A 27,617-nucleotide genomic window follows, 5' to 3' on the forward strand; every position below is an offset into this window, starting at 1 on the left:
TCTTCTGAGTATCTAGGAAGACGAATTGGTTGAGGTTGGACGGAGGACCACAAGCGACATTGAGTCAACTGGGATGGGTGGCAAAAGGATCGAAACAGTAAATTCCATAATCGGCATTGTTCTGCCATGCTTCGTACCCGTAGGGCAGATTGGAACTATCCGTTGAATCCCCACTGCCCATTAAGTTGTCCATTCACTCGTCGAAGTCGAACTCACCACCCACACCATCTCCAAAATCCGCAAACCTAAACCAGGTCGATTGATGTTCCAAGTTGGGAAACTGAAACCTTGGCTATACAGAATCTGGTCCTTCGCTGACATGAAATTGGTTAGGGAACCTGGTACTAGTGAGACCAAAACCCAAACTTGGAGACTCGGACAAGGTGTGGTGAGCATTTGTCCATGGATTCAGGGAGAGGGGACTGATGTCCAAAAAATAAAAAAATCTAAATATCCAGTTATAATTCAGATATTCAGATTGAATTCTGTCTAGATTTAAAATTCAAGATCCGGTTTTGACCGAATACCCGGATCCGGATGCACCCCTAAACCTCCCCCTCAAAGCAACTGACAACGGTTCACATCTCGCGTGACCCATCCAATAAACAGCTGTCAGGGCAACCCACCAAAATCACCCGCAGGGGAAGACCTCATCAAGCGAAATTGCCTTGACCGTAAGGTATTCCACAGCGAAACCCACCTCTCCTCTTCCTCCTCCACCTCATAGCTCGCTCTCTCTCTCTCTCTGCGTTTTATCTCTGTTCAATCGCATTTCGATTCGATCTCTCCCTTTCTCTCTGCAATTCAATCCGAACGCATTTTTGTGAAAATCCTTACTATTTTCATCTGTTTCCCGATCAAGATGAAGAATTTAGGTTTAGTTAGGTTCTAATTCGATCGATTCCAGTTGGCGAATCCGTGAATAACCGTCAGAGCTGGGGGCGAATCAGTCCGGGCCTCACCGAAGCCCGGCGGGGGCGGCATCCCGTACGGGAATCTGGCTCTTTCTACGCCCTCACAATGCGCCACCTCCCCACTCCCTTGCTTACCTCGACTCTGTGAGCCGTCAGCACGCACCCGGTCCTCACCACCCGCCGCCAAGACGAACGACTCCCATGGACTCTTCCATTCACCATTCCCATTCTGCCCCTCCTCTCGAAGAGCCCGAGTACCTGGCCCGCTACCTTGTCATCAAGCACTCCTGGCGCGGCCGCTACAAGCGGATACTATGCTTTTCCAGCATCTCCATAATCACCTTGGACCCCTCCACGCTGTCCGTGACCAACTCGTACGACGTTGCGACCGATTTCGAGGGCGCCACTCCGATTATCGGCCGCGACGACAATTCGAACGAGTTCAACTTGAGCTTGCGCACCGACGGGCGTGGTAAATTCAAGACGATGAAATTCTCTTCGCGGTATAGGGCGAGCATATTGACGGAGTTGCATAGGATACGATGGAGTAGGCTGGGGGCCGTTGGCGAATTTCCGGTGCTTCATCTGCGCCGGCGGACCTCGGAGTGGGTCCCTTTTGTAAGTTACTCTATATTAATTTTCCCTTAGTTTAAGTGAATTTGGATTGTCCAATGTGATGATTTACGGTATTAAGTTGATGGTAAAAGAATCTTTTTTGCCTTGGATTAGATATTAGGTTGGTTTTTATAAGTAAATTCATTAAATAGTTAAAAGCACAGGTGGAACCCTAGTAAAAAGTTTTATGGGAGATAATCTTTTTAAAAGGAGCCGAAATCGTAAATAAACAGAAATATTGGAAAAAAATTAAAGATTTCATACGCCCCTGACCGTGTATAAATAAATTTGAGCAACATATTCTTTAGCTCTTCCACCTACGTCTCGTGATCTTCAAATCATCTCACATTCCGCTCTCTCAATATGCTTCATGTGACACACAAAGGGACCATCCTCCAAGCAGCTAAAACTGAGAGATTTCCAATTTGATGTCTCCAACAATCTAAAAATCCTATCACCTGTCTAGGCACGACTCATTCTACTTTGAATGATTTTAAGCTTGGAAGTAAGTTGTTTCAGTGATACGAGGCATGTTTGTTTCTTCACCAAGCACTCTGATGCAAGTGTTTAGCGTTGATGAGACTATTAGAAGGCATAAATATTGTGTATTACTGGTTGCTAGACATGCATGCATACTAATGTAAACATTTTCCTTTATATTATTTTTAATTTTTTGCAACCATTTGGTAACAGAACTTGTTTGTTCGTTTTGTATGATTAAGAACTAGACTAATAAAGTTTATTACTTGTTGATTAAAAAAAAAAAAGAACTAGACTATATGAAAAGAAAGAAATGAAGACGTGGGAAGAACTTTCTACTCTGAAATCACCTTTTATCTCATCTTATTAAAAAAAAAAAAAAAAAACTCCTTTTGGCTTGTAAGTTAGGATTTAAGCTTCAGTGCTAACAGGTAATTGCCAGCCACTGAGGAGTTTTTCTTTTCTTTTTTTTTTTGGGCGTGTGGAGGAACTGGAAATGCACTCTCTATGCTGAATCATCATTCTTTATAATTATCTACCAAGCAACTGTTCTCTTTTTTCCAAAAGTTCACTAGCTGACAGTTGAGTTATGCAGGAAAATATTTATAGAAATGATACGGTTTGTCTGATGATAGCTTCATTAGTTTCCTTCCTGTTTAGCTGCACCTTGATAAATTCTCTTTGTAACATTCACATCAAAGCCCATTGATACCACAAGATTAAACAGCTGTTGCTAAGGCGAATGTATGCAGCCCTAGAGTTTTTGTATTACTCCTCATTCCAACCTTTAGTGGCTGCTAAATCATAGTGTCAGTCATTACAATGACCAATCTTTTTGGATTTTTTCATACTATATATACAATGTGCCTTTGGATGGCTCATACATTTTGGAGGGACAGGAGATGGATGCTAGAGGATCTCAAAACTCTCCTTTTTAACCTCTCTTCCTTTGGACAGCTTTGATACACTTTAACAGGCATAACTTTCTTGCTTGTTTCTTTTTCTGCTAGATAGGCGTATTTCTTGTATACTTCCTGTGTAGTTAGATTGTGCCTTTTGCGCCTCTTAATGAAGTCTTCTTACTTCAAAAAAATGACTATGCATACAATCTATCTTGTTGTCCATTACTTCATTTTTTTTCCTTTAAACTGAAACTGTTAAAAATTCACAACTTTTGACTTGCACAGAAATTGAAAGTTACTTATGTTGGTGTTGAACTTATCGATCAAAAATCTGGAGATCTTCGCTGGTGCTTGGATTTCAGAGATATGGATTCCCCTGCAGTCATTCTCCTTTCTGATGCTTACGGGAAGAAAAGTGCTGAACATGGAGGTTTTGTTCTTTGCCCATTATATGGAAGAAAATCTAAAGCTTTTCAGGCTGCCTCAGGGACAACGACTTCTTCTATCATCTCAAATTTGGTATGGCTGGCATCCAAGTATTTGACTTACTATTTTGTGCTTATTTATTTTTTTTGATAAGTTATTTTGTGCTTATTTATTTTAGTACTCTATCAGTATTTCTCATGTCTTTGCCTCTGACACAAGGAACTCAGATCCTACTTGCCGGTTTGATTATGCCTGTCAGGGCATGCTAATGCCTTGGGTTTTGTTTTGTTTACCCTTTCCCCATTACGACTTATATAGTTGTACATCTTTTGCAGATTAAAACTGCAAAATCCATGGTTGGTTTGTCACTATCTGTGGACAGTTCCCAAACCCTCACTGCAGCAGAGTATTTAAAGAAAAGGGGTAACATATCATAAGCATATTTTCTTCACTTTTCATCTATTGTATTTTTTCTTCTTTCGTGCTTCAGTTCTAGGCGTTTCTTAACCTTTGAAAACATGAAAAATACAGCCAAAGAGGCAGTAGGAGCAGAAGAAACTCCTTGTGGGGGTTGGTCCGTGACAAGATTGCGGTCTGCTGCCCATGGAACTCTAAATGTTCCTGGATTGAGTTTGGGTGTTGGCCCAAAAGGAGGGCTTGGGGATCATGGTGATGCTGTATCTCGTCAACTCATTCTTACAAGGGTTTCACTTGTTGAGAGGCGCCCAGATAACTATGAAGTAAGCTGCGGAATTCAAGGGGTTTTTTTTCAATTTTATATTTCAGGTTTTTGATATATGCCTGAATTAGAGTAATCACTCCGTGCATTATTCCTGCCATATGTGAACGATGGACACAGTCTAAGCCCTTGTTTGGGAACACAAATAATCTCATCTCATCTCAAAATTTCTCATAATTTTCTTCCTAAATATCACTTAAACACAAACACTTTTCAATTTCAAATCTTCAACATTTTCATCTAATTATTATCTAATCATCAACTGTCCCAAACTTCCAAACAAATACAAAAAATAATACAACTTATTCAAATTCCAAAACAAAAATTATATTAAAAAACTATATTCTAACAATATTTTAACTTTATAATATTTTTATTCAACTTTTTTTCTTTCATTTCTCAAAACTCAATAAAACATCTAAACTCATATAATTTCACCACTATTCATAGAATTCTCATGTCATCTCATTCCCCAAACATCCCTTTACTGTAAATAGGCTTAGCATCATAGAATGGGGTCATGTTTCCAAATTTAATAAACATATTTATAAGCAAGTGATACTATTCACCTAGATTTTAAGTTTTGTTTTTCCTAAATTCTTAGTAATTTTCATAAGCATGTTAAAGGAAGAAAATGTTATATTCTAGATGATCTGGAAGGCAATTATATGAGAAGACTATCTGGCGCTGCATTATAGATTTCTGTACAAATCTTACAATTCAGAGAAGTAATAGAACATGTGAGGACATGATAAGTACATGCAAGTGAAAATAGGAATAAATTCTTTAGATTGAACATTCTGTAGTACTAGAAGTCCCTTTGTGCGTACTATGGAGTTTTGACCTGCATAATTTATAATGAATAAAGATAACCATTCGTTCCAGATGGTCGCTATCTGTTCTTCCACTTTGAGAGGGGCCAAGGACTGCGAAAGATGGTGTCGGAGTTTAATTTTCTTTAACGTCTTGTATCGTTGGACAAAGGCCCATTATGGTGCTCCCTTGTCTATTTCTAACTTTCAGTACAATATAGCACTCTTCCCTTTTGTTTGTTGAGTGGATTTATGTATACTTCCTGTGTATTGGGATAATATCTCTTTCCATGATTAATAAAATTAATCTTCCTCATCGTGGAAAAAAAACATTCTATAGGATTATTTTATTTAGTTTGGTGTGTTTTTGGTGGTGTTATATCAAATGCTGAGAATCATCACTAGATGTGTGCAGGCTGTTAGTGTTCGTCCTTTATCTGCAGTAAGCTCTCTTGTTCGATTTTCCGAGGAGCCCCAGATGTTTGCGATTGAATTCCACGATGGATGTCCTATCCATGTAAGCTATCTTCAGTTCTTCTTTTGGTTCACTTAGTGGGTAATGTTTCTGAAGTGTGTGGCATGGATTGTAGGTTTACGCAAGTACGTCTCGGGATAGCTTACTTGCTGCAGTTCGGGATGTTTTGCAATCAGAAGTAGGTAGATGTGTTCTCTCTTGGATGATGATAACCTTTGTTTGCCTGAATAGTCAGATTCTGTAACATGAATGTGGTGTGGTTGATTCCACCAAGAAATTTTATTGGTAATACATAATCTAGACACTGATGTGGTGTGGTTGATCTCTGGGGTAAATTTTGCAGGGTCAGTGCCCAGTTTCTGTATTACCAAGGTTGACAATGCCAGGCCATCGAATTGATCCACCTTGTGGAAGAGTTCATTTACAATTTGGACAGCAACGTCCTGGTGCTGATATGGAAGGTGCTTCCTTGCATTTGAAACATTTAGCAGCAGCTGCAAAAGATGCTGTTGCTGAAGGTGGTTCTATTCCTGGATCTAGAGCTAAGTTATGGCGTAGAATAAGGGAGTTCAATGCATGTATAGCATATAGTGGAGTTCCTCATAACATTGAAGTACCTGAAGTGACTTTAATGGCCTTAATTACAATGCTTCCGGCTACTCCAAATTTTCCTCCAGAGTCTCCTCCCTTACCGCCCCCTTCACCTAAAGCAGCTGCAACAGTAATGGGTTTCATTGCATGTTTACGTAGATTACTGGCATCAAGAAGTGCAGCTTCACATGTGATGTCGTTTCCAGCTGCTGTTGGAAGAATAATGGGCTTACTCAGAAATGGTTCAGAGGGTGTAGCTGCTGAAGCTGCAGGGCTTGTTGCAGTCCTTATTGGTGGTGGTCCTGGTGATACAAATATGTTAACAGATTCCAAAGGAGAGCAGCATGCTACAATTATGCACACCAAATCAGTACTGTTTGCTAATCATGCTTATGTTATTATTCTTGTCAATAGGCTGAAGCCATTGTCTATATCGCCTTTATTGTCAATGGCTGTTGTTGAAGTTTTAGAAGCCATGATATGTGAACCACATGGCGAAACCACTCAATATACTGTTTTCGTTGAACTATTACGCCAAGTAGCTGGTTTGAAGCGTCGCTTGTTTGCTCTGTTTGGGCATCCTGCTGAAAGCGTCAGGGAAACAGTAGCTGTGATTATGCGAACAATTGCAGAAGAAGATGCAATTGCAGCAGAGTCCATGCGTGATGCTGCTTTGCGTGATGGTGCTTTATTGAGGCATTTATTACATGCATTTTTCCTTCCTGCTGGTGAGAGGCGTGAGGTCAGTCGACAGCTCGTTGCCCTTTGGGCAGATTCCTATCAACCAGCTCTAGAATTATTGTCTAGAGTTTTGCCACCTGGGCTGGTTGCTTATTTGCACACATGTTCTGATGGAGTTCCATCTGAAGATGCCAGTCAGGAAGCATCATTGACCAGTAGAAGAAAGAGGCGTTTACTTCAACAGAGGAAAGGTCGCTCAGGAAGAGGATTTGTATCTCAAGAGCATTCCTCACCTTCAGTCAATAATTTTGAAGTCGGAGATTTGGCAAGACAGGTTGGTGGTGGTGCTTTTAAAGGGTCAGATGGCTACCAAAGATCTGCTCTAGAGCCAAATCTAGGGCAGACCACAACCACTCAGTCCTCTGTTGCTCCAAGTGGTGATAACTTGACCAGTGAAGTGTTCTCTTCTGGAGTTCTACAAAATGATGATTCAGCTGTTTCAGCTGATGCTCCATCAGCCAGTCTTCATGAGGCATCAGAACCAGGTGCTTCAAATATGGTTGATTCTAATGCCAATATAGGCGGCTTGGAAGATACAGGCCTTCCAGCTCCTGCTCAGGTTGTTGTGGAACACACCCCTGTGGGCTCTGGAAGGCTACTTTGTAATTGGCCTGAATTTTGGCGAGCTTTTAGTCTTGACCATAATCGCGCAGATTTGATCTGGAATGAGCGTACCAGGCAAGAGTTAAGGGAAGCTTTGCAGGCTGAGGTTCATAAACTAGATGTTGAGAAGGAGCGAACAGAAGATATCGTTCCAGGAGGTGCAACAGCAGAGATTATGACTGGGCAAGATAGTGTGCCACAAATATCCTGGAACTACTCTGAGTTCTTAGTTAGTTATCCTAGCTTGTCCAAGGAAGTTTGTGTGGGCCAATACTATCTGCGTTTACTGCTTGAGAGTGGCAGCAGTGGTAGGGCACAGGATTTTCCACTGCGTGATCCAGTTGCTTTCTTTAGAGCGCTTTATCATCGGTTTTTATGTGATGCTGACATAGGCCTTACAGTAGATGGCGCTGTTCCCGATGAGATGGGTGCATCTGATGATTGGTGTAACATGGGAAGATTAGATGGTTTTGGTGGAGGGGGAGCTTCTTCTGTTAGAGAGCTTTGTGCAAGGGCAATGGCAATTGTATATGAGCAGCATTATAAGACAATAGGTCCTTTTGAGGGCACTGCTCACATCACAGTTCTTTTGGATAGGACAGATGATAGAGCTTTAAGGCATCGTCTTCTTCTCCTTTTGAAGGTACATTCAGACTGAGTTCTGTTGACTTTTTATTTCATTTTTCTACTGATATCTCAATTGCCTTAATGATTCATTTTACCATGGTCTGTTGTGCATATTGGTGCAAGTGACATGTTCTCTTCTGTTTCTTTGCACTGAAGTTGTCCTTTTTTGTTGGTAAGTTATACACACGTACAGTGGGTTGTGAACACACGATCTTACCCTTCACTGCAGTTTTATAGAAGAGTGCAACAGTGAATTCATTTTTATAGTGTTTACTGTTAACCCTAAAATCCTCCAGAGAACCAACCTTATAATGGAATGGGCTCAAGATCTAGGCTAAGCCTGAATTGAAGTTTGCATATTTCATTTTGGTTATATTTTGGATGGTAACAAATTTTCAACAATATATATGTGCAGGCTTTGATGAAAGTTCTATCGAATGTGGAGGCTTGTGTTTTGGTTGGAGGGTGTGTTTTGTCTGTGGATCTGCTGACAGTGGTTCATGAGGCTTCGGAAAGGACTTCTATCCCTTTGCATTCAAATTTGATTGCAGCTACAGCTTTCATGGAACCACTTAAGGAATGGTCATTTATTGACAAGGATGGTGCACAAGTTGGACCTGTGGAGAAGGATGCTATCAGGAGGTTCTGGTCAAAGAAAGCAATTGATTGGACAACAAGGTGCTGGGCGTCTGGGATGCTTGACTGGAAGAGATTGCGTGATATTCGGGAACTTCGCTGGGTGCTATCTATTCGGGTTCCAGTTCTCACTTCTAATCAGGTCCTGTAATATATGGTCATTATTGGATTTGACATTTTGGAAAAATCCCCCTTAAAATTGCTTGAATACAGTAGTAGTTCTATCTGTTTTGTTCTTGGTTGTTTATTTTATCTAGTAATACTGGTTTATCTATTGGTCAAGCGAAATTTATTTGTTATTTAATGTTCAACTTTGACATATGCTTTCCATTCCTTTATGCGATTTGATTACTGTTGTTTTTTTTAGACCTAGTAATGCAATATGTTGCAGAATCATACATGTTGGATATTTCCAATTTCTAGCTCCAGAAGTGTTTTTCTAGCTCTAATTCTAACTTGGAAATAATATGTCTGTCACTTTTGCCTTTTCTTGATTTATTTCCTCAATACTTTCCGATTGATGTTACTTGTTTTCAGGTAGGGGAGGCAGCATTGTTCATTTTACAGAGCATGGTATCTGCTCATTCAGATCTAGATGATGCCGGAGAGATAGTAACACCAACTCCTAGAGTAAAACGGATCTTGTCGAGTCCACGTTGCCTTCCACATATTGCACAGGTGAATTTTGAAGCTGTATTGAATGAACTTAGATGTTTCTTCTTTGATACACTAATGTCGTGGGTAATTTCTATTGATTTCAACGGACTCAGCTTTCATGTTTTTGTTGTATCCATTTCTAGTTCTCGACTAGGTCTGTCATCTCATATATGTCTTGTCTACTTGGGCTACACCTATTTCATTTCTATTGACAAAATTTATTTTACCTATCCAAAAAAAATTGAAGCTGAATTTTGATTGTCAATGCTAAACGAGTCCTAACGGTAATCTGATGGTCAGTTCAGACATGGAATACGTGTGTGTGGGTGTGGGTGAGTGCATACACAGATGTAAGGGTATATTTCTAACCTATTTGATCTTGTGAGGACATTTGTGTAGAGCTTTCCTCTTAATCTGAAAACATGGATGTTGAAAAGCACCTATTATCTTCAATTTTGTTTGCCAAATAAATTTAGGCTATGCTGTCCGGGGAACCATGTATTGTAGAGGGTGCTGCTGCATTGCTGAAGGCTGTTGTCACCAGAAATCCCAAGGCCATGATTCGTCTATACAGCACGGGCACATTTTATTTTGCCTTGGCATACCCTGGATCTAATCTCCTTTCAATTGCTCAACTCTTCTCGGTGACTCATGTCCATCAAGCATTTCATGGTGGGGAAGAAGCTGCTCTTTCCTCTTCATTGCCTCTGGCAAAACGGAGTGTATTGGGTGGACTTCTTCCTGAATCCTTGCTATATGTACTGGAGCGTAGTGGTCCAGCTGCATTTGCTGCAGCAATGGTTTCTGATTCCGATACGCCTGAGATTATATGGACCCATAAAATGCGAGCAGAATATCTGATACGTCAGGTATAGCAAGACCTCTAGCAAGGCCTATGCATTATTTTTTTCATTTCACTAGAGGATGGTTATCTATAAACTACAACTGAATCTGTGCCTCTTTCCTACCCCCCAGGTTTTGCAGCATCTTGGAGATTTTCCCCAGAAATTGTCACAGCATTGTCACTCCTTATATGAGTATGCGCCTATGCCACCAGTGACATACCCAGAGCTAAGAGATGAAATGTGGTGTCACCGTTATTATCTTCGGAACTTGTGTGATGAGATCCGGTTTCCAAAATGGCCAATTGTTGAGCATGTTGAATTTCTCCAGTCATTACTGGTAATGTGGCGTGAAGAGTTGACACGAAGACCCATGGATCTTTCTGAAGAAGAAGCTTGCAGAATTTTAGAGATAAACCCGGAAGATGTGTCGAGTGATGATGTCAATAAAACTAGTTTTGAGTTGGGTGAGGAGATATCTAGCATATCCAAGCAGGTTGAGAACATTGATGAAGAAAAACTCAAGCGACAATATAGGAAACTTGCAATGAAATACCATCCAGACAAAAATCCTGAGGGTCGGGAGAAGTTTCTTGCTGTACAGAAAGCTTATGAGCGCCTGCAGGTAATCACTGTCCTCCAGATTAAGTGTATCTATCTGAAAAATGCTTAATCATGAGAATATCCAGAATTCTCTTGCACTGAAATCTATAGAATTTCAATGGTATTTCCATGATATCAGTATAACTACTTAAAATCTGTGTATTGTATATAATTTCACTTCATACTTCCTTCTGAGTCTGTCTCGAAATATTAAATTTCTAACAAGTGTAGCCATTTATGAAGCTTTTGCATCTCTTAAGGTCCACTGTCCAAGGCTCATGTATGCTGTTAAGTGGATTTTTTTTTTTTTTTTTTTATAAGTAAAATAATTATATTATCAAAAGAAGGCAAAAGCCTGATACAATGTTTAGTGACCAGTTCTATGTATGATCAATGGATATAAGGAATTCATGTAACCCCAAACCATTGAAATCAACCGCTATGGTCCATGTACAAAGAGTTCTAAAGAAAAAAACTATCAAATCCTCCATCGATCTCTCTTTGTCCTCAAATGTCCTGTCATTGCGCTCTCGCCATAAACACCATATGATGCACATAGGGATCATCTTCCACACTGCTTTTATCTGTTGATTTCCTCTCAGATTTTTCCAACTGGCCAAAACCCCGACCACTATCTCCGGCATAACCCAAGCCAAGTCCAATCTGCCAAAAACCTCATTCCATAACCTTCTCGCTACCTCACAGTGTATTAAGAGATGGTTCACCGATTCACCTCCCTTCCTACACATGCAGCACCAATCTGTGATGACCACCTTGCGCTTCCTCAAGTTATCAGTTGTGAGAATCTTACCCAATGCTCCAGTCCACTCAAAGAAAGCTACTTTGGGTGGCGCCTTATGTCTCCATATCTTTCGCCATGGAAAATGAATAGGTGTCTCTTAGGTAAGAGACTTATAGAAAGAGCGCACCGAAAAAGTACCTTTAACTGTAGGTATCCACCATAAACTACCATGTGAATTATCCGGTTTAATAGAATACAAAAGGCTATAGAAGGCTTCAATACTGCCCATCTCCCAATCTTGTACCGCCCTACTGAAGTGGATGTTCCATTGAATTTGCTCCCCTGATCTTTCCACTACATCAGCTACTAAGGCATCAATATCTCTTGCAATTCTGAATAATGAAGGAAAAGATTACTTTAGAGCCACATGATCACACCAAGTGTCGTACCAAAACTTAATACGGGTTCCTTCTCCTAAACGGATTCGGGTATAACGAGTGAAAACCTCCCACCCTTTTCTTATATGTATCCACAAACCCACTCCATGTGCTCCTCTCACTTCTTTTGTACACCAACCCCCCCATAGGTCCCCATATTTGCCCTCTATTACTGTCTTCCACAAGGTGTCAGGTTCCTTATAGTATCTCCACAGCCATTTACCTAGTAATGCCCAATTGAATATTCTCATATCTCTAATGCCCAAACCCCCATTCGAGATGGGACTACATACCTTTTCCCACTTAACAAGGTGAGATTTTTGTTCTCTGCCTAGTCCACCTCACAAGAAATCCCTTTGAAGTTTCTCCAGCTGAAGAGCATCATTTGCTGGAATAGGAAATAGAGACAAAAAATAGGTGGGTAGATTAGACAGAGTACTCTTGATTAGTGTAATCCGTCCACCTTTAGACAAATATAATCTCTTCCATCCGGCTAGCCGACGTTCCATTTTCTCAATAACTGAGTCCCATAGTGACGCCACTCTCAAGGCCGCCCCTATTGGAAGTCCCAGATAAGTCAATAGGTAAAGATGCGGTCGTGCATCCCAATATACTAGCCAACTGTCTAAAATGTCAAACACTTCCAATAGGCACCATCTCGGATTTTTCCAAATTGACTTTCAGTCTGGAAGTTACTTCAAAACACAGGAGAAGGGCCTTCAAAATTATGATCTGGTTAGGATCTGCTTCACAAAAGAAAAGAGTATCATCTGCAAACAACAAGTGAGAGACATTAACAAGTCCCCTATTCGGAGAGCCAATCTTAAAACCAGCTAGAAACCCATTCATAACCAAGGCTAATGACATTTTGCTCAGTGCCTCCATCACAATAACAAAGAGTAAAGGGGATGACGGATCTCCTTGTCTCAAGCCTCGTGTACTACAAAAGAAACCAGTTGGGCTTCCGTTTATCAAGACGAAGAATTTCACCGTTGATATACACCACCTAATCCAAGAACACCATCTCTCTCCAAACCCGCATTTCCCCAAAAGATCAAGAAGGAACTCCCAGTTGACATGATCATACACCTTCTCCATATCTAGCTTGCATATAATCCCTGCCTCACCAATTTTCAACCGACTATCTAGGCATTCATTCGCAATAAGAATTGCATCTAGAATTTGTCTATCCTTAACAAAAGCATTCTGAGGTTTCGAAATAAGCTTCCCCACTACCTCACTCAGACGATTCGCTAGCACCTTGGAAACAATCTTGTAAACCCCATTTACTAGGCTAATAGGCCTAAACTCCTTAATCTCCTCTGCCCCTACCTTCTTTGGAATTAGTGCGAGAAAAGTAGCATTAAGGCTTTTTTCAAACTTTCCGGCTAATCAGAACTCCTGGAAAACCTTTATGAGGTCATCTTTTAAAACAACCCAGCAAGATTGAAAGAAACCCATCAAGAAACCATCAGGGCCCGGCGCCTTATCTTTTACCATTTTCCTTACAACTTCAAAAACCTCCAACTCCTCGAAAGGCCTCTCCAATCGGTCTACATCATTATGTTCAATGGAATCAAAACCAAGCCCTTCCAGTTTAGGCCGCCAACCCACCTGTTCAGAAAGCAAATGCTCAAAAAAGTCTACGACATTGTGGTTTATCATTGACTCATCCTGACACTCCACTCCATCAATTTTCAGCATTTCAATGTTGTTGTATCTTCTATGTGAGTTAGCTATTCTGTGGAAGAACTTGGTATTTCAGTCTCCTTCCTTCAACTATAACGCTCTTGACTTCTGACGCCATGATGTCTCTTCAAGAACTACTATTCTTTCCAGATCTGCTTCCAACCCCTTTTTTACAGCTATTTCTTCTTGTGTTAAGGGCTGGTTTTCTTGTATTCTTTCCAAACCTTGGATCTCCAGCTCCTTGCTTTATTTACGCTCCCCTATATCTCCAAAAGACTGTCTGTTCCACAGCTTTAGATGTTTTTTTAGAACTTTCAATTTACCTGCAAAAATGAAACTAGGGGTTCCTTGTATCTGATATGAAGTCCACCATTGTCTGACCTTTTCCTCAAAGCCATCCGCCTTCAACCACATATTTTCGAATTTGAAGGACCTACGCCTCCTATGGACCCCTCCACAATCCAACAAAATAGGCCAATGATCCAAACTCAAACGAGGCAATCTCTTTTGCCACACATCTGGGAAATGACATTCCCACTCTAGTGAGATTAGAAATCTGTTTAGTCTAGACCATGTATGATTATTGGACCAGGTACATGTACCCCCCACTAGTGGTAAATCCACTAGATTCAAATAAAAAATACACTCCAAAAATTCTGTCATAGCTGGCCTCATTCTTCTATTCCCAAAACACTCTGTTGGGAATCTAGTTACATTGAAGTCTCCACCTATACACCAAGGAAGTTCCCACCAGCTATGTACTCCCGCCAATTCTTCCCATAACAATCTTCTCTCATGGTCAAGGTTAGGACCATATACACCTGCAAAAGCCCACATAAAGTCATTTGCCACGCTTCTAAAAAAGCAAGCCACCGAGTATGCTCCCACAAACTCCTCTATTTTCTCCACCACTCTTCTATCCCACATCACTAGAATTTCACTTGATGCCCCTTTGGCTGCCAAGTATACCCAATCTACATATGTGCAGCTCCATATACTTCACACCATGTTTCTACTAATAAGTTTCAGCTTTGTCTCCTGTAAACATACTATGTCTGCCTTCCACTCGAGTAGCAAGTGTCTTATTTGTAGACGCTTACTGACCTCGTTTAACCCGCGGACATTCCACGATACAATTTTTGGTTTCACTTGGAATATGTCACACCCTTCCCTTTGGTCCATTCCTTACTAGCAGTTCCTTCCAAATTCATGGACCAATTTAACCTCCTCAACTCTCTGTTTTTTTACTCTGCTTTTCTATGTTGATGATAGCTTGATTCAATTACAGTAAGTAGAGCCATAAACTGTTCTTTATAACCTTCACACCTCAAACCCACCAAATGCTGAATATCCTTTACTGTATTAAAAACCCAGTCTAAAATCCTAGGCTGCTCTGGACTCAAGAAATTTAAGGGTATTGGCTCACTCTCTTCATCTTGCACTGACCCTACTACCTCAGCTATCTGTATAGGAACCAAACTGTTCAGGACTGCATCCATCTCTTGAACTCCCTCTCTATGAAAAGTGTCTTCAACCAACAAGAATTCTTCCATCCCTATGATATCTAAACAACCCTGAGAATGTCTTAAGAGCATTTCATCATCAAAGCACCCCATCTCCTCACTATCAGAGCCCACCGAGAATCCATCCTCTTTTGCCGGCAGCCCAACAGTCTCCAAACACAAAAAGGAATGGTTATCCGGCACCTCCACCGTCAAAAGGTCATCAATCCTCCCGTCGGCGAGGTCTGTCCCTTTTTCGGCAGAAGAGAAGAAACCATATGTCTCGGATAAAGATTTGGGATTTCTGTCAAGGGTTTTCAGCCACTCCACTCAGGCGTACCGTCGTCGGAGAGCTCCACTGTCAGCATCGGCGGGTTCTGACTTAGTTCCGACGAGTTACCTTGCGCTAGCGACCGTCGAACTTGCTCCAACGAAGGAGCACGAGGCTCGGTTCTCTCCCAAGCCGTGTTTCTATTGGGGCTGGGTAACGGCACAAGGGCTGTGGCTTGGGAGCCAGGGCTTTTCTCGGATGGGCCCGGAGGGTGTGGCCCATCACATAAACCGGTTGGTTGAGCCTGATTCGGGCTTATGGGCCTTGGGCTGGGGCCAGGTTGTTGGGATCCTGAGCCCTTTTCGGAAAGACCAAGAGGCTGGGCCTTGGGCTGGGGCCCTATCTTCAGCCCAGTTTTTTGTCTCCATTTAAACCCATACTCCAAAATTTCCTTCCCCTTTCCTTTACCCGTGGGCCTCAGTTCTTGGCCCGGCCCCTTCCAGCCCCTCTTATATCCCCTACCTTATTTCGCCCGACCACCTTTCTCATTTCAGTCATCTTCCACTGCAGTTGCCATACCTGCCTCTATTTTCCTCCCCACATCTCTGTCACCCACACTGTTTGCGTCTGAAAAATGTACACCATGAGTGGCTACAAAAATTCTAGGATTAAAGATGCAATGTGATAAAGATTCTGCTTTTCTGTAGAGCTTTCAGAATATAATATGCACATCTACCATCTTGTGTACTTGGGCTATGCCTATCATCATTAATACAATTGCTTACTTATAAAAACAAAAAGCAAATATAATATGCACATTTTTAAAATTTTTTTCATGTAGAAAGATATGAATATAAATTTACTCAAAGCAGCTCAAGATTGGGAGGTGGAAGTTTTAGTGAAATTTTGAACTTGTATTCCACTAGCTTTAGAAGAGGTGCTGAAGACAATTTTTTTTTTTTTTTGGGCTTGTACGAAAAAGGGATATTCAACATTCATTCTTTTTATAATATCCTTACTCCTAATACTAACAATCCATTTCTATGGAAGAGCATTTGGTAGACAAAGGTTCATTTGAGAGCTGCATTCTTTGGTTGGACATCCTCTCTGGGAAAGATTCTCACTATAGATAATTTAAGGAAGTGACATTGTCATGATTGATTGGTGTTGCATGTGTAAGAGAAGCGTTGATCATCTTTTACTTCATTGTGAGATTGCAAGTACTCTGTAGATTAACTTCTTCAATCATTAGATTTGCTTGGGTCATGCCCAAAAGAATTGTGGATATTTTTTATTTCTCGGAAGGGAAAGTGGCAATCTGCAAATCATTGTAATGTGGAAGGTGGTTCCTGCTTGCCTCATTTGCTGTATTTGGAAGGAAATGAACGGTAAAATTTTTGAGGACCATGAATGAACACTGTAGAAACTAAAACTATTTTTATCAATACCCTTCTCATGTGGACTGTTTCTATAGGCTTTAATGGGCTAAATTTGCATGATTTTTCTTTATCTTTTTGTTTGTTATAATTAGGTGCTTCTCTTGTATACTTCCTGAGTACTCAGGTGCACCTTTCTTGCTTTTTAATAAAGATTATTATTACTTGTTAAAAAAAGAAAGATATGAATCATCATTGTTCATTTTTATCCCACTGTTTTAACTCCACTAACTCTTCCCTCAATATGACTTTTCTGCAGGCCACCATGCAAGGCTTGCAAGGTCCTCAGCCTTGGAGGTTGTTACTTTTATTGAAAGGACAGTGTATCTTATACCGACGATATGGGGATGTACTAGAGCCATTTAAATATGCTGGCTATCCCATGTTACTCAATGCAGTTACTGTGGACAAAGATGATAACAACTTTCTTTCCTCTGACAGAGCACCCCTACTTGTTGCTGCATCAGAGCTTACTTGGCTGACGTAAATCCCCTTATACCAATATCTCTTTGGTTGATTTTATTGTTTTGTAACAAGTGAGTTTTGACACCGCTATGGTTGATTTAATTCTCATGATTGTCCCATGTTTAGGTGTGCATCTTCTTCTTTGAATGGTGAAGAACTTGTGAGGGATGGAGGGATACAACTTCTTGCAACTCTTCTTTCCCGTTGCATGTGTGTTGTTCAGCCAACTACTCCTGCAAGTGAACCATCTGCAATTATTGTTACGAATGTGATGCGAACCTTTTCTGTTTTGAGTCAATTTGAGAGTGCCAGAGTTGAGATGCTTGAACTTTCTGGACCAGTTGAGGACATTGTACACTGTACTGAACTTGAGCTTGTACCAGACGCAGTTGATGCTGCCCTCCAGACAATTGCCCATGTTTCTGTGTCCTCGGACTTGCAGAATGCTTTATTAAAGGCTGGTGTTTTATGGTAAGTTAGCTTATTATTGACTTGGTTTAATATGTATGCACCATGCATACTTCTTAGCCACCCCCTTGACGTTGCTGCTAAATTAATTGCCAATATCTGGAATCAAGTGTATCTTCTTACTAATCCCCCCACCCCAACAATAAATAAATAAATAAATAAACTATAAGCATGCCCATTCTTTCTTTTTATTTCTAGATGTTTGTAAAATTAATGCTGTACATTCTGAAGTTTTTTCTTTTTGTGTTATTCAGCATATGAGACTTATATTATTGAAAACTTGTTACCCTGCAATTGGCTCGTTTTAGGTACCTTTTGCCACTGCTGCTTCAGTATGATTCAACTGCTGAAGAATCTGATATGACAGAGTCACCTGGGGTTGGTGCTAGCGTTCAGATTGCAAAAAATTTGCATGCTGTTCGAGCATCCCAGGCCCTATCAAGGCTCAGCGGTTCATGTACTGATGAGAATTCAACACCTTACAATCAAGAAGCAGCCGATGCTCTCAAAGCCTTGCTAACTCCAAAACTTGCTAGTATGTTGAAAGACCAAGTGCCTAGAGACCTATTATCCAGATTAAACACAAACTTGGAGTCTCCAGAGGTAAATCCTATGATTTTTCAAGTGTTCATATTTCCAGGGATGAAGATCAAATTCTGTTGGATAATTTTGAATATACATATATGTTGTTAAAAGTTTAGTTTTTTTATTGCAATTTGTTTGGGTGTGCAATAACTTGGTGATATAAGCTATCTAGGATTCAAATTAGTGTGATCAGCATTTTTTTATTATTATTTATAAGTAAAAGTAACTTTATTGAAGAGAATGAAATAGGCATTTCCCAACTACACAGGAGTATACAAAAGAAAACACCTAATTACATTCTAGGAACCGGAAAACGAAACAAGAATCATGAGCACTAGTTTCATTGAGTGCAATAGCAGAAAACCAAAGCAAGAAAGTATGCACAAGCCAAATGCACCACATAAGACACAAAGGAATCATGCTCCAAACTGCAGCCACCTGGGGATTACCTTGAAGACCATTACAGCAAGCTAGGAGATCCACCACCCTCCAAGGCATCTCACCCATGCAATTCCTAATCTACTTAAAACGTCATCCCAAGGTGCCCTAGCCACCTCACAATGCAATAACAAGTGATTCACAGATTCCTATTCTTTTTACTCATGTAGCACCAATCCATGACAATGAAACCACGCTTTCTCAAATTGTCCATGGTCAAGATTTTCCCAAGAGATGCAAGTCCAAATGAAGAAAGCAACTGGAAGGCACCCTACTCTTCCAAATACACTTCCAAGGAAAAGAAGTATGACTCTGAGATGTCAAAACCTTATAAAAAGATCGAACAGTGAACTTCTTGCTCCCATTAGGCCTCCAAAGCGTCGTATCCACCACAGAATGATCAATACTCACAGCATATAAGGAACTGAAAATTTAGAAAAAGTATCAATTTTCCAATCATAGGCTGCTCTAGTAAAACGAACATTCTACTGAAAAAGAACTATTGGTGGTGACCAGAAGGTCCAACACTGAGGCCTCCTCATCAGAAGAAATACGAAAAAGGGAAGGGAACATTGTCTTGAGAGAAAGGTCACCACACCATATGTCATTCCAGAAACTCATCCTGGATCCCTCTCTAACTTCAAAACAGATATGACTAGAAAAACTCTCCCAGCCCTTCTAAATGTTATTCCATACACACCCCTCGCCTCCTTAGAACACCAACCTAACACCCCCCCCCCCCCCCCCCTTTCCCCCAAACAAAAAAAAAAAAAAAAAAAACAAGAGGTCAATAACCTCTCCCTCCAAAGAGAATCCCATTCTGGGTGGTATATCCACAACCATTTCCCAAGAAGCGCTTTATTAAAAATCCTCAAATTATAGATCCCCAAACCTCTGTAAGATATTGGAGAGCAAATTTTGTTCCAACTATCAAGAGGGATCTTGGTCTCCTCCCTAACACCACCCCACAAGAAAGCTTGAAATAATTTCTCAATCTGCTAGACCACCCACCCCCACAGACAAGGGAAACAAAGATAGACAATAAGTGGGGAGATTATAAAGCGTACTCTTGATTAAAGTGAGTCTTCCCCCCTTTCGACAAATACATCCTTTTCCACCCGGCCAACCTTCTCTAAATCTTCTCAACAATCCCATCCCAACTGGATTTAGCCTTAAAAGGGGCTCCTAAGGGAAGACCCAAATATTTATTAGGCAAAGAAGCGGCCTCACACCCCAAAAAACTAGCCAAGCTTCTGATATTTTGCTCACAACCCCCACCAGCACTGCTTAACAAATTGATGGTTGATTAATGTTTTAATGTGGAGAAACCATCAATGAGCATTCATAGATGGTGCAATATCGAAGACTTTGAGTCTGTATTCCTAAGGTCTTGTACTTGTTCAAAAAATAAAGGTACGCCTAAGGTCTTGCATTTTATTAATGTTAATTTTTCTATTTCCTTTGGTGCATTCTTTTGCTCAATTGCATATTTTGCGTTGAATTATTGTTTTAGTTGCTAAATATTAAATTTTGCATCTTGAGACATGAATCAGTGACTATATTAACAATATTTAGAAGGTTCCTAGATCATTTATAAGTCCCGTGGTGTGGCATGTGGAATGTTTTGTATTTCTTATGGTCAAAACCAGTCATGTCAATCTATGCTACCCTCAATATTATAATTCTTTTATTCTTAATTATAACTTTCTCGAAGGCCAAAACATTGGCCTGAAGATTAGGGGTGATCATGCTGCTAATGAGCCTGACTGAACTTTTTTGACAAGTGAAACTGACTGAACTGACCGACCATGATCAGTTTCCAACAATCTGGTGATGCAATGTGGTTTTGGTTTCACTGAAATCAATGCTATCATGTTTGGTTTTGAAGCCTAAAAGCTCCTGCGACTGATCAACCAAGTTCAGGGTGTTCGCATGCCCATAAAAACTGACAAAACCAATCATACTGCAACATACTGATTGATCTAGGTCAATTTCAGATGGTTCTTGTAGAGCGATCAGCTGATGAGTCTTGATCTATTACATGCTGTCAAAAACCGAAAAAGGAAAACACCTGTGCTTGAACTTGCCTTTTAGTCCCAATTTGTTTTGGAGTATCCTATGGTGGCTACTCCAATCAATCTCATCAAATTTTCTTTTTTTGCCAATCTCAATCCATTAACTGAACCTTGTTTTGTTTATATCCATATATGCCTGGCCTGTTGATGTCTAGGCACAAAATTGAGAAAATCAACCAACCATGCCAACAAATTCCCGACATTCAATTAGTCAACCTCAGGGGATTTGGTTGGTCACTTGCAAAATCTAAAGGGTATGTTCAGTGATTGGAACTTCCTCAAATCGTTCAAACAACTAATGATCGCCTCTTTTAGAGATAATAGCTTTAATAATTTTTTCTCCTATCAAAATAATAATTTTATATGGCTAGTTTTCCTTCTAATTTGTTTTTCAAATACAACTTTTTTTGTTTAGCTTCCTGCCCAGGCCCCAAGATTGTATGGTTGTGAGATTTAATAAGATGATTCTGTAAATAATTGCTGTTCTATATTTGGGGAATAGAAAATGATATGGCATGTATCTGAAGCTCTATCTGCATACAGAGTTATTGATCATATGGCATGCATCTCATTAGCCATCATCTCTGGGCGCTTTGGTTGCAAGTGTGATTGTTAATCTTATTTTGATTTTATTATTCCTTATACTAGCTGCTTGTGGTTTTAGATTATCTGGAACTCTTTGACCCGAGCAGAACTGTTGAAATTTGTGGATCAGCAACGTGCAAGCCAGGGTCCTGATGGTTCATATGAGCTAAAAGATTCACAGGTCTTTGTGTATAAGGCACTGTCAAAAGAGCTCTTTGTAGGCAATGTTTACTTGAGGGTCTACAATGATCAGCCTGACTTTGAGATCAGTGAACCAGAAGCTTTTTGTGTTGCTCTTGTTGATTTTATAGCACATTTAGTGCATTCTAGGTGTGCAACAGATTCAGATGTTCAAAACGAAGTTAGTGTCAGTGGCTCATCCTTCAAGGCATCTGAGCCTCAAAATGATATGGCTCATGGATCAGTTAATGATCAGCATGTGACATATGAGAACCAAAGTGATTTGGCATCTGGATCACTTAATGAACAGCAGATTTCTGATGATTCTTTGACAGTACCAGATGGACAAGTGGCAAAAAGTGAAAAACTTGAACTGGTTAAGAACCTTCAATCTGGATTGACCTCACTTAAGGTACATTTCTCGCTTGTTATATTAACTTACTACTTGTCCAATATGTCTAATACATTTTTATACTTGCAGAACTTACTGACAAGCAAACCAAGTTTGGCATCAATATTTTCTACTAAAGACAGGCTGTTGCCTCTTTTTGAATGCTTTTCTGTGCCTGTTGCATCAGAAAGCAACATTCATCAACTTTGCCTGAATGTACTGTCACTCTTGACTGCGTATGCTCCTTGCTTGGAGGCAATGGTTGCAGATGGATCTAGTCTTCTCCTTTTAGTACAAATGCTTCACTCTACTCCAAATTGTCGAGAAGGGGTTCTTCATGTTCTTTATGCATTGGCAAGCACAGCGGAACTTGCTTGGGCGGCAGCCAAGCATGGTGGAGTAGTGTACATTCTCGAACTCCTGTTGCCCTTGCAGGGTAATAATGAACTTTTTTTTTTCATTTTCTTCCTAAATTTATTTAAAATATATCTTATTACTAAGAAAAACTATTATGTGCAGAAGAAATTCCCTTGCAGCAAAGAGCAGCAGTGGCTTCATTGTTGGGGAAACTTGTTGGGCAGCCCATGCATGGGCCTAGAGTTGCAATAACGCTGGCAAGATTTCTTCCAGATGGTATGGTATCGATTATTAGGGATGGTCCTGGTGAGGCTGTTGTAGCTTCCCTTGAACAGACTACAGAGACACCTGAACTTGTCTGGACACCAGCAATGGCAGCTTCTTTGTCTGCTCAAATTGCAACTATGGCATCAGACCTTTATCGTGAACAGATAAAAGGTCGCATGGTTGATTGGGATGTACCTGAGAAGGCATCTGGGCAGCAGGAAATGAGAGATGAGCCACAGGTATCACTTGATATTGCTATTTTTAGCCATATACATAATTATAATGTTCACTGAACTAACTTATCAAAAAAGATAAAGTTCACTGAACTAAAAGCTCCATGATCATGCAGGTTGGTGGAATATATGTCAGGCTGTTCTTAAAAGATCCAAAATTTCCCCTCAGAAATCCAAAGAGATTCTTGGAAGGACTGCTGGATCAGTATTTGTCGTCCATTGCTGCCACACATTATGACGCCCAATCTTTTGACCCTGAACTTCCATTGCTTTTGTCAGCTGCTTTGGTTTCCTTATTGCGGGTGCACCCTGCACTTGCAGATCATGTTGGATATCTTGGATATGTTCCCAAACTTGTGGCAGCTGTAGCCTATGAGGGAAGACGAGAAACAATGGCATCAGAGGAGCTTAATAATGGCGTCTATGCTGATAGAGGCCATGAACCTGACGATGGATTGACACAACCCTCACAAACTCCACAAGAACGTGTACGTCTTAGTTGTTTACGTGTGCTGCATCAGCTTGCTGCTAGCACTACGTGTGCTGAAGCAATGGCAGCAACTAGTGTAGGGACTCCTCAGGTATGTGCTAAACGATCCATTTCTGAGTCATTAAAATTGATGTCTTGTGGATTCTGTTAATTTTGTCACATATAACAAACGTGTCCATTCACTTGAAAGGGATAAGCATACGATTAAGTTTGTGAAAAGGCACTGGTGAAGTGCTGTTTTTTTATGTAGAAATGATATCAAAATGCTATCCACATCCTTCCATTCTTCTTAATAGTACACCATTACAAATTGTACAAAATTTCATGGTTGTTGACTTGAGGCAGAAAATCTGCTTTAAGATCTTTTAAAAATTGACCTTGCTTTAATAGGAAATTTTTATTTTGTCTATTGTCTTTATTGTTCTGAGAATTGGAAGGATACAGTTTTGCTTAGGTTTTATCTGCTTGGCAAGTTTCCAATTTCCAGACACTAGTTATATTGGATAATAATTTATTCTTTGTTTTACTCGTTTAAAAAAAAAAAAAGATCTATCTTTAATTTTATTGATGTTGTGACAGGAAGGGGAGGAGGAGGGGTAGGGTCTTTTTTATGCTGAAGGGTTTAGAGATTATAATAGTCATGAATCCTTGCATTGTTCATCATATATTCTGCTATGCTTTTGTGGCTTAATCTTTGCCCCTTGCTTACTCCTGTCAACCTTGTTTTCAGGTTGTTCCACTTCTAATGAAAGCCATAGGGTGGCAAAGTGGAAGCATATTAGCTCTCGAGACACTAAAACGTGTTGTGGTTGCTGGAAATAGAGCTAGAGATGCTCTCGTTGCGCAAGGACTTAAGTGAGTAACTTCTATATTCAACATTCATTCATTCTTCCATGTCTGTTTTTGGTTTCAATTGTGGCGTGGTTTGTGCCCCGTAGATCCTAGTTTATGTGAAAAATATTTTATTCGCACCAAGACATGCTAAAATACACAGGCCGACCCACTTGAAGAGTTGTGGATAAGGTGCATGTTAACTATACTTAAAATTTATCTATTTATTTTGATGGTGCTATAGTCTACCTATGGATTGCACGTGTTTATTCTTTCTTTGTATGAGTGACATGATTTACGTTTTTTAAATTAAATCCCTCAATTAGATTCATTGTATAATTTATTCATAGGGAACTTTATTTCAATTTAACCTATAAAAAAACTTTATTTCAATTTTTTTAGAAAAAAGAGATTACACTTAATTATCATAATAGTTACCCAATATAAAACAAAGTTACATTTTGCTTCCCTGAATTCTTTTTGCAACGGGGACCCCAAACTAATGAAAGTTGTTATCTGCATCCTTCTTTTAGATTTGACCGTTAAGTTTGTATCACTTGTTTTATTTTCCGATCTTAATTGAGGGTGCATGTTCTTTTGGTAGTTTTGACTTATCAATGGCTTCCTGACACAAGTTACTCATAATTCTATTGATCAAGTCTGAATTCTTTCAACACAATCAATTATACATTTATATACTGTTGCCAACTTGAAGATAATATAGTATTGCCTACTGTCTAATATTTCAACTACAGCAGACATGCTTCCTATAATTGTAACTGTCTCTTTGATTTAGTATTTCTCATAGGCTAAATAAACCTTATTGAGGAAAATCTTCTCAAAGGAACTTCTGATCTCGTGATGTGTTTATTTTGTTTAAGTTATACTTCCATGCTTTCTGATAGTAGAACAATTCGTGTGAACATTACAGGGTTGGTCTCGTTGAAGTACTTCTTGGCCTTCTTGATTGGAGGGCTGGTGGAAGGAATGGTCTTTGCTCTCAGATGAAATGGAATGAATCTGAAGCATCTATAGGCAGAGTGCTTGCAATCGAGGTTTGAATATTCATCCTTCTCTCTATTTCATGAGATTTTTTTGGTTTTGTAATGCTAGTCTAAAGTTTTGAGCGGATATCTTCCAGTCACAAACACGCTTAAATGTTTAGTGTATTGTAGGCCGTAATAGTTTTGTGTTACCTCGCCTTTAATGGGGTAAGGTCTTGGGTTGGGACCTTAGGAGGTGAGCCATTTGGAAGGGGTTGGCTATCTGTCATTGTTCATCAATCAAATAATGTTATGGGTTACCCATCAAAAAAAGTTCATCTATTGGTCCCTACAGTTTTGCTCAATTTTAGATGGGTTCTTAGAGTTTGTTTTTTTAAAAGAAATTGATCCATATGGTACATATCGAATTTAAGATTGGTCCCTTAGTTCGATGTCTGGTAATCTTAGGACAGAAACTGCCGTTGTGACACTCCCTTACCATGTTAGAACCAATCACATAATGACATGTCAAAAAAATCCTTTTTAAAAAAAAAAGTATCCAATCAGCATAAAGAACTAAACTTAAAAAGAGAATTCAACTAAAGTTTTAAGAATCGCGGAAGAATAATTTAAAAAAAAAAAAAAATCATAAAATAGATTTAATAATATCAACCAAAATTAGAAAGAAAAAAACTTGGAAATTTAAAAACCCAAAATAAACGGGGAAAAAAAAAAAAAAAAAAAAAAACCTTAATGTTAGAAATAAGCTTAAAATTACTTGATTTAAAAACTAAGACCAATAATTGAATAAAATGAATTAGAAATAATAATTAATATTAAAAATTTTTAATTTAAAAATACTTAATTAAATTGAAATTAATATGTAATATATAACTGTTAGGTGCATGTAAACTTGGGTTGCTTCCTTACTAAAGAAAAATATTTGGTTGCATGCCAATTCATTGGTGAGAAATTGTTGCTGCTGCTATGTATTTAACCCCCAAAAAAAAAAAAAAAAAAAAAAAAAGGAGATAAATTGTTGTTGTTCGCTATTCTCATACAGTTTACATAATACATTCTACTGAAACATCCTTTGAAACTCATCTATCATGTGATTAAGTAAACATCCTCTATTTTTTTTAATTGCATTTACTTATGTGTTACTCCTTAGGAACTTCCAACTTGTTCCTCACATTACCTTTCTTATGACTCCTAACAAGGAATAAAAATTGGAGTCAGGTTTTAATTTGCTCTAAACTAGAGAGAGCTTTAACATACCTGTGAAGCTAAATTTCATCCCATTTTTTCAAGTGGCTTAGCACTAACTGCTTTGTGTTGGTCCAGGTTTTGCATGCATTCGCAACAGAAGGGGCCCATTGTACCAAAGTGCGCGAAATATTGAATGCTTCTGATGTAAGTCTTAAGGCCCCTTTTCTTTTTCCCAACCGTGATATTTGTTATGCAATTTGTTGCTTTTTGGTATCCTTGAACCATATTCTGCTAGCAGCTAACCTGTCTGTCTGGATAAAGTGAATTGTCAATTTTGAAAGTATTCTATGATATAATGAATGATCTTGTACTTTCTCTTTGCTTAGTAACATAAAACATACATTTTTGGGATGAGATACCCATGCATTTTAGTTTATCCTGCATCAACCTACAGAGTTTTTTCCCCTTTTTTACCCACGGCTGGAGAGATTCTTGTCAGTATGGTTCCTTCTGATCCTTGATAATTGGAAAGTTGTCACTCAAATGTAATAAATAGATTGTAACTCAATTCCTGGTCATGCTCCCTATTTTGCAGGTTTGGAGCGCTTATAAAGATCAGAAACATGACCTTTTCCTACCTTCAAATGCTCAATCAGCTGCTGCAGGGGTTGCTGGTCTAATTGAAAATTCATCATCCAGACTCACTTATGCCCTTACAGCTCCTCCACCACAATCTGCCTCTTCAAGACCTGCTTCAATGATGACATCGGACTCAAATGGAAAGCAGGATCACCCTTCATAGTACAAAAACAGAAGAAAGACTTGAGCGTTATATTTTACTCATTTGTATAGCACACTGTACAGTTGAATCGCCTTTTTTTTTTTTTTTGGCTTTTTTTTTATCTTTGCATACTCTCTCCTTCTGAGGGGTAGATAATCAGGTGTTGATTGCAATTTTCAAGAGAAAAAGTGAAGGGGCTAATCTATTTGCTTTCCCGTGTAAAGAGGAGGTCATATGCCTTCTGTAAATTTAGTTGGTCGACTGCCCTATTTTCAATATATAAGTGAATTAATTTTTGTGTGAAATCCATCCATATTTCCTTGGGAGGATTCGTGTTGATTTTTGTTTTGAGTAAATGCTAGAAACTATACTACAATCTCATCATTATTGACAATATTTAATAGCCATTAGATTTTTATGGTTTTTAAGATTAATCAAAGGGCTACTAGATCTAGTCATATCACTAGAGTGGGATAATGTTGCGAGTGATATGGTTTCTACCATTATCACTGTTGCAAAACATATGGGTGTTGTGGTCA

The 27,617-nt window shown here is 39.4% G+C and overlaps 1 protein-coding gene across 3 annotated transcripts; it reads left to right on the top strand.

Moving 5' to 3' along the window:
- The first annotated feature begins 614 nt into the window (after positions 1 to 614).
- LOC122305059 (dnaJ homolog subfamily C GRV2) lies at positions 615 to 27,376 on the top strand. Of its 3 annotated transcripts, XM_043117354.1 has the most exons (22): positions 615 to 1,532; positions 3,197 to 3,430; positions 3,673 to 3,760; positions 3,869 to 4,077; positions 5,304 to 5,405; positions 5,479 to 5,541; positions 5,707 to 7,941; positions 8,341 to 8,703; positions 9,099 to 9,239; positions 9,695 to 10,087; positions 10,194 to 10,685; positions 17,000 to 17,223; positions 17,332 to 17,676; positions 17,982 to 18,276; positions 21,436 to 21,948; positions 22,018 to 22,363; positions 22,447 to 22,790; positions 22,901 to 23,365; positions 24,005 to 24,129; positions 25,037 to 25,160; positions 26,433 to 26,501; positions 26,893 to 27,376. In XM_043117354.1, exons 1-22 carry the CDS (start codon positions 1,116 to 1,118, stop codon positions 27,097 to 27,099), a joined length of 7,794 nt encoding a protein of 2,597 aa, XP_042973288.1. In that variant the 5' UTR covers positions 615 to 1,115; the 3' UTR covers positions 27,100 to 27,376. The 3 variants fall into 3 exon arrangements, with proteins under 3 accessions (XP_042973288.1, XP_042973289.1, XP_042973290.1); XM_043117355.1 differs by lacking the exons at positions 615 to 1,532; positions 3,197 to 3,430; positions 3,673 to 3,760 and having other exon boundaries at positions 3,874 to 4,077; positions 5,294 to 5,405; XM_043117356.1 differs by lacking the exons at positions 615 to 1,532; positions 3,197 to 3,430; positions 3,673 to 3,760; positions 3,869 to 4,077 and having other exon boundaries at positions 5,360 to 5,405; positions 5,479 to 5,545.
- Positions 27,377 to 27,617: the final 241 nt, after the last annotated feature.

This window comes from Carya illinoinensis, chromosome 3 (assembly GCF_018687715.1).
Source record: "Carya illinoinensis cultivar Pawnee chromosome 3, C.illinoinensisPawnee_v1, whole genome shotgun sequence".
NCBI classification, from domain to species: domain Eukaryota; kingdom Viridiplantae; phylum Streptophyta; class Magnoliopsida; order Fagales; family Juglandaceae; genus Carya; species Carya illinoinensis.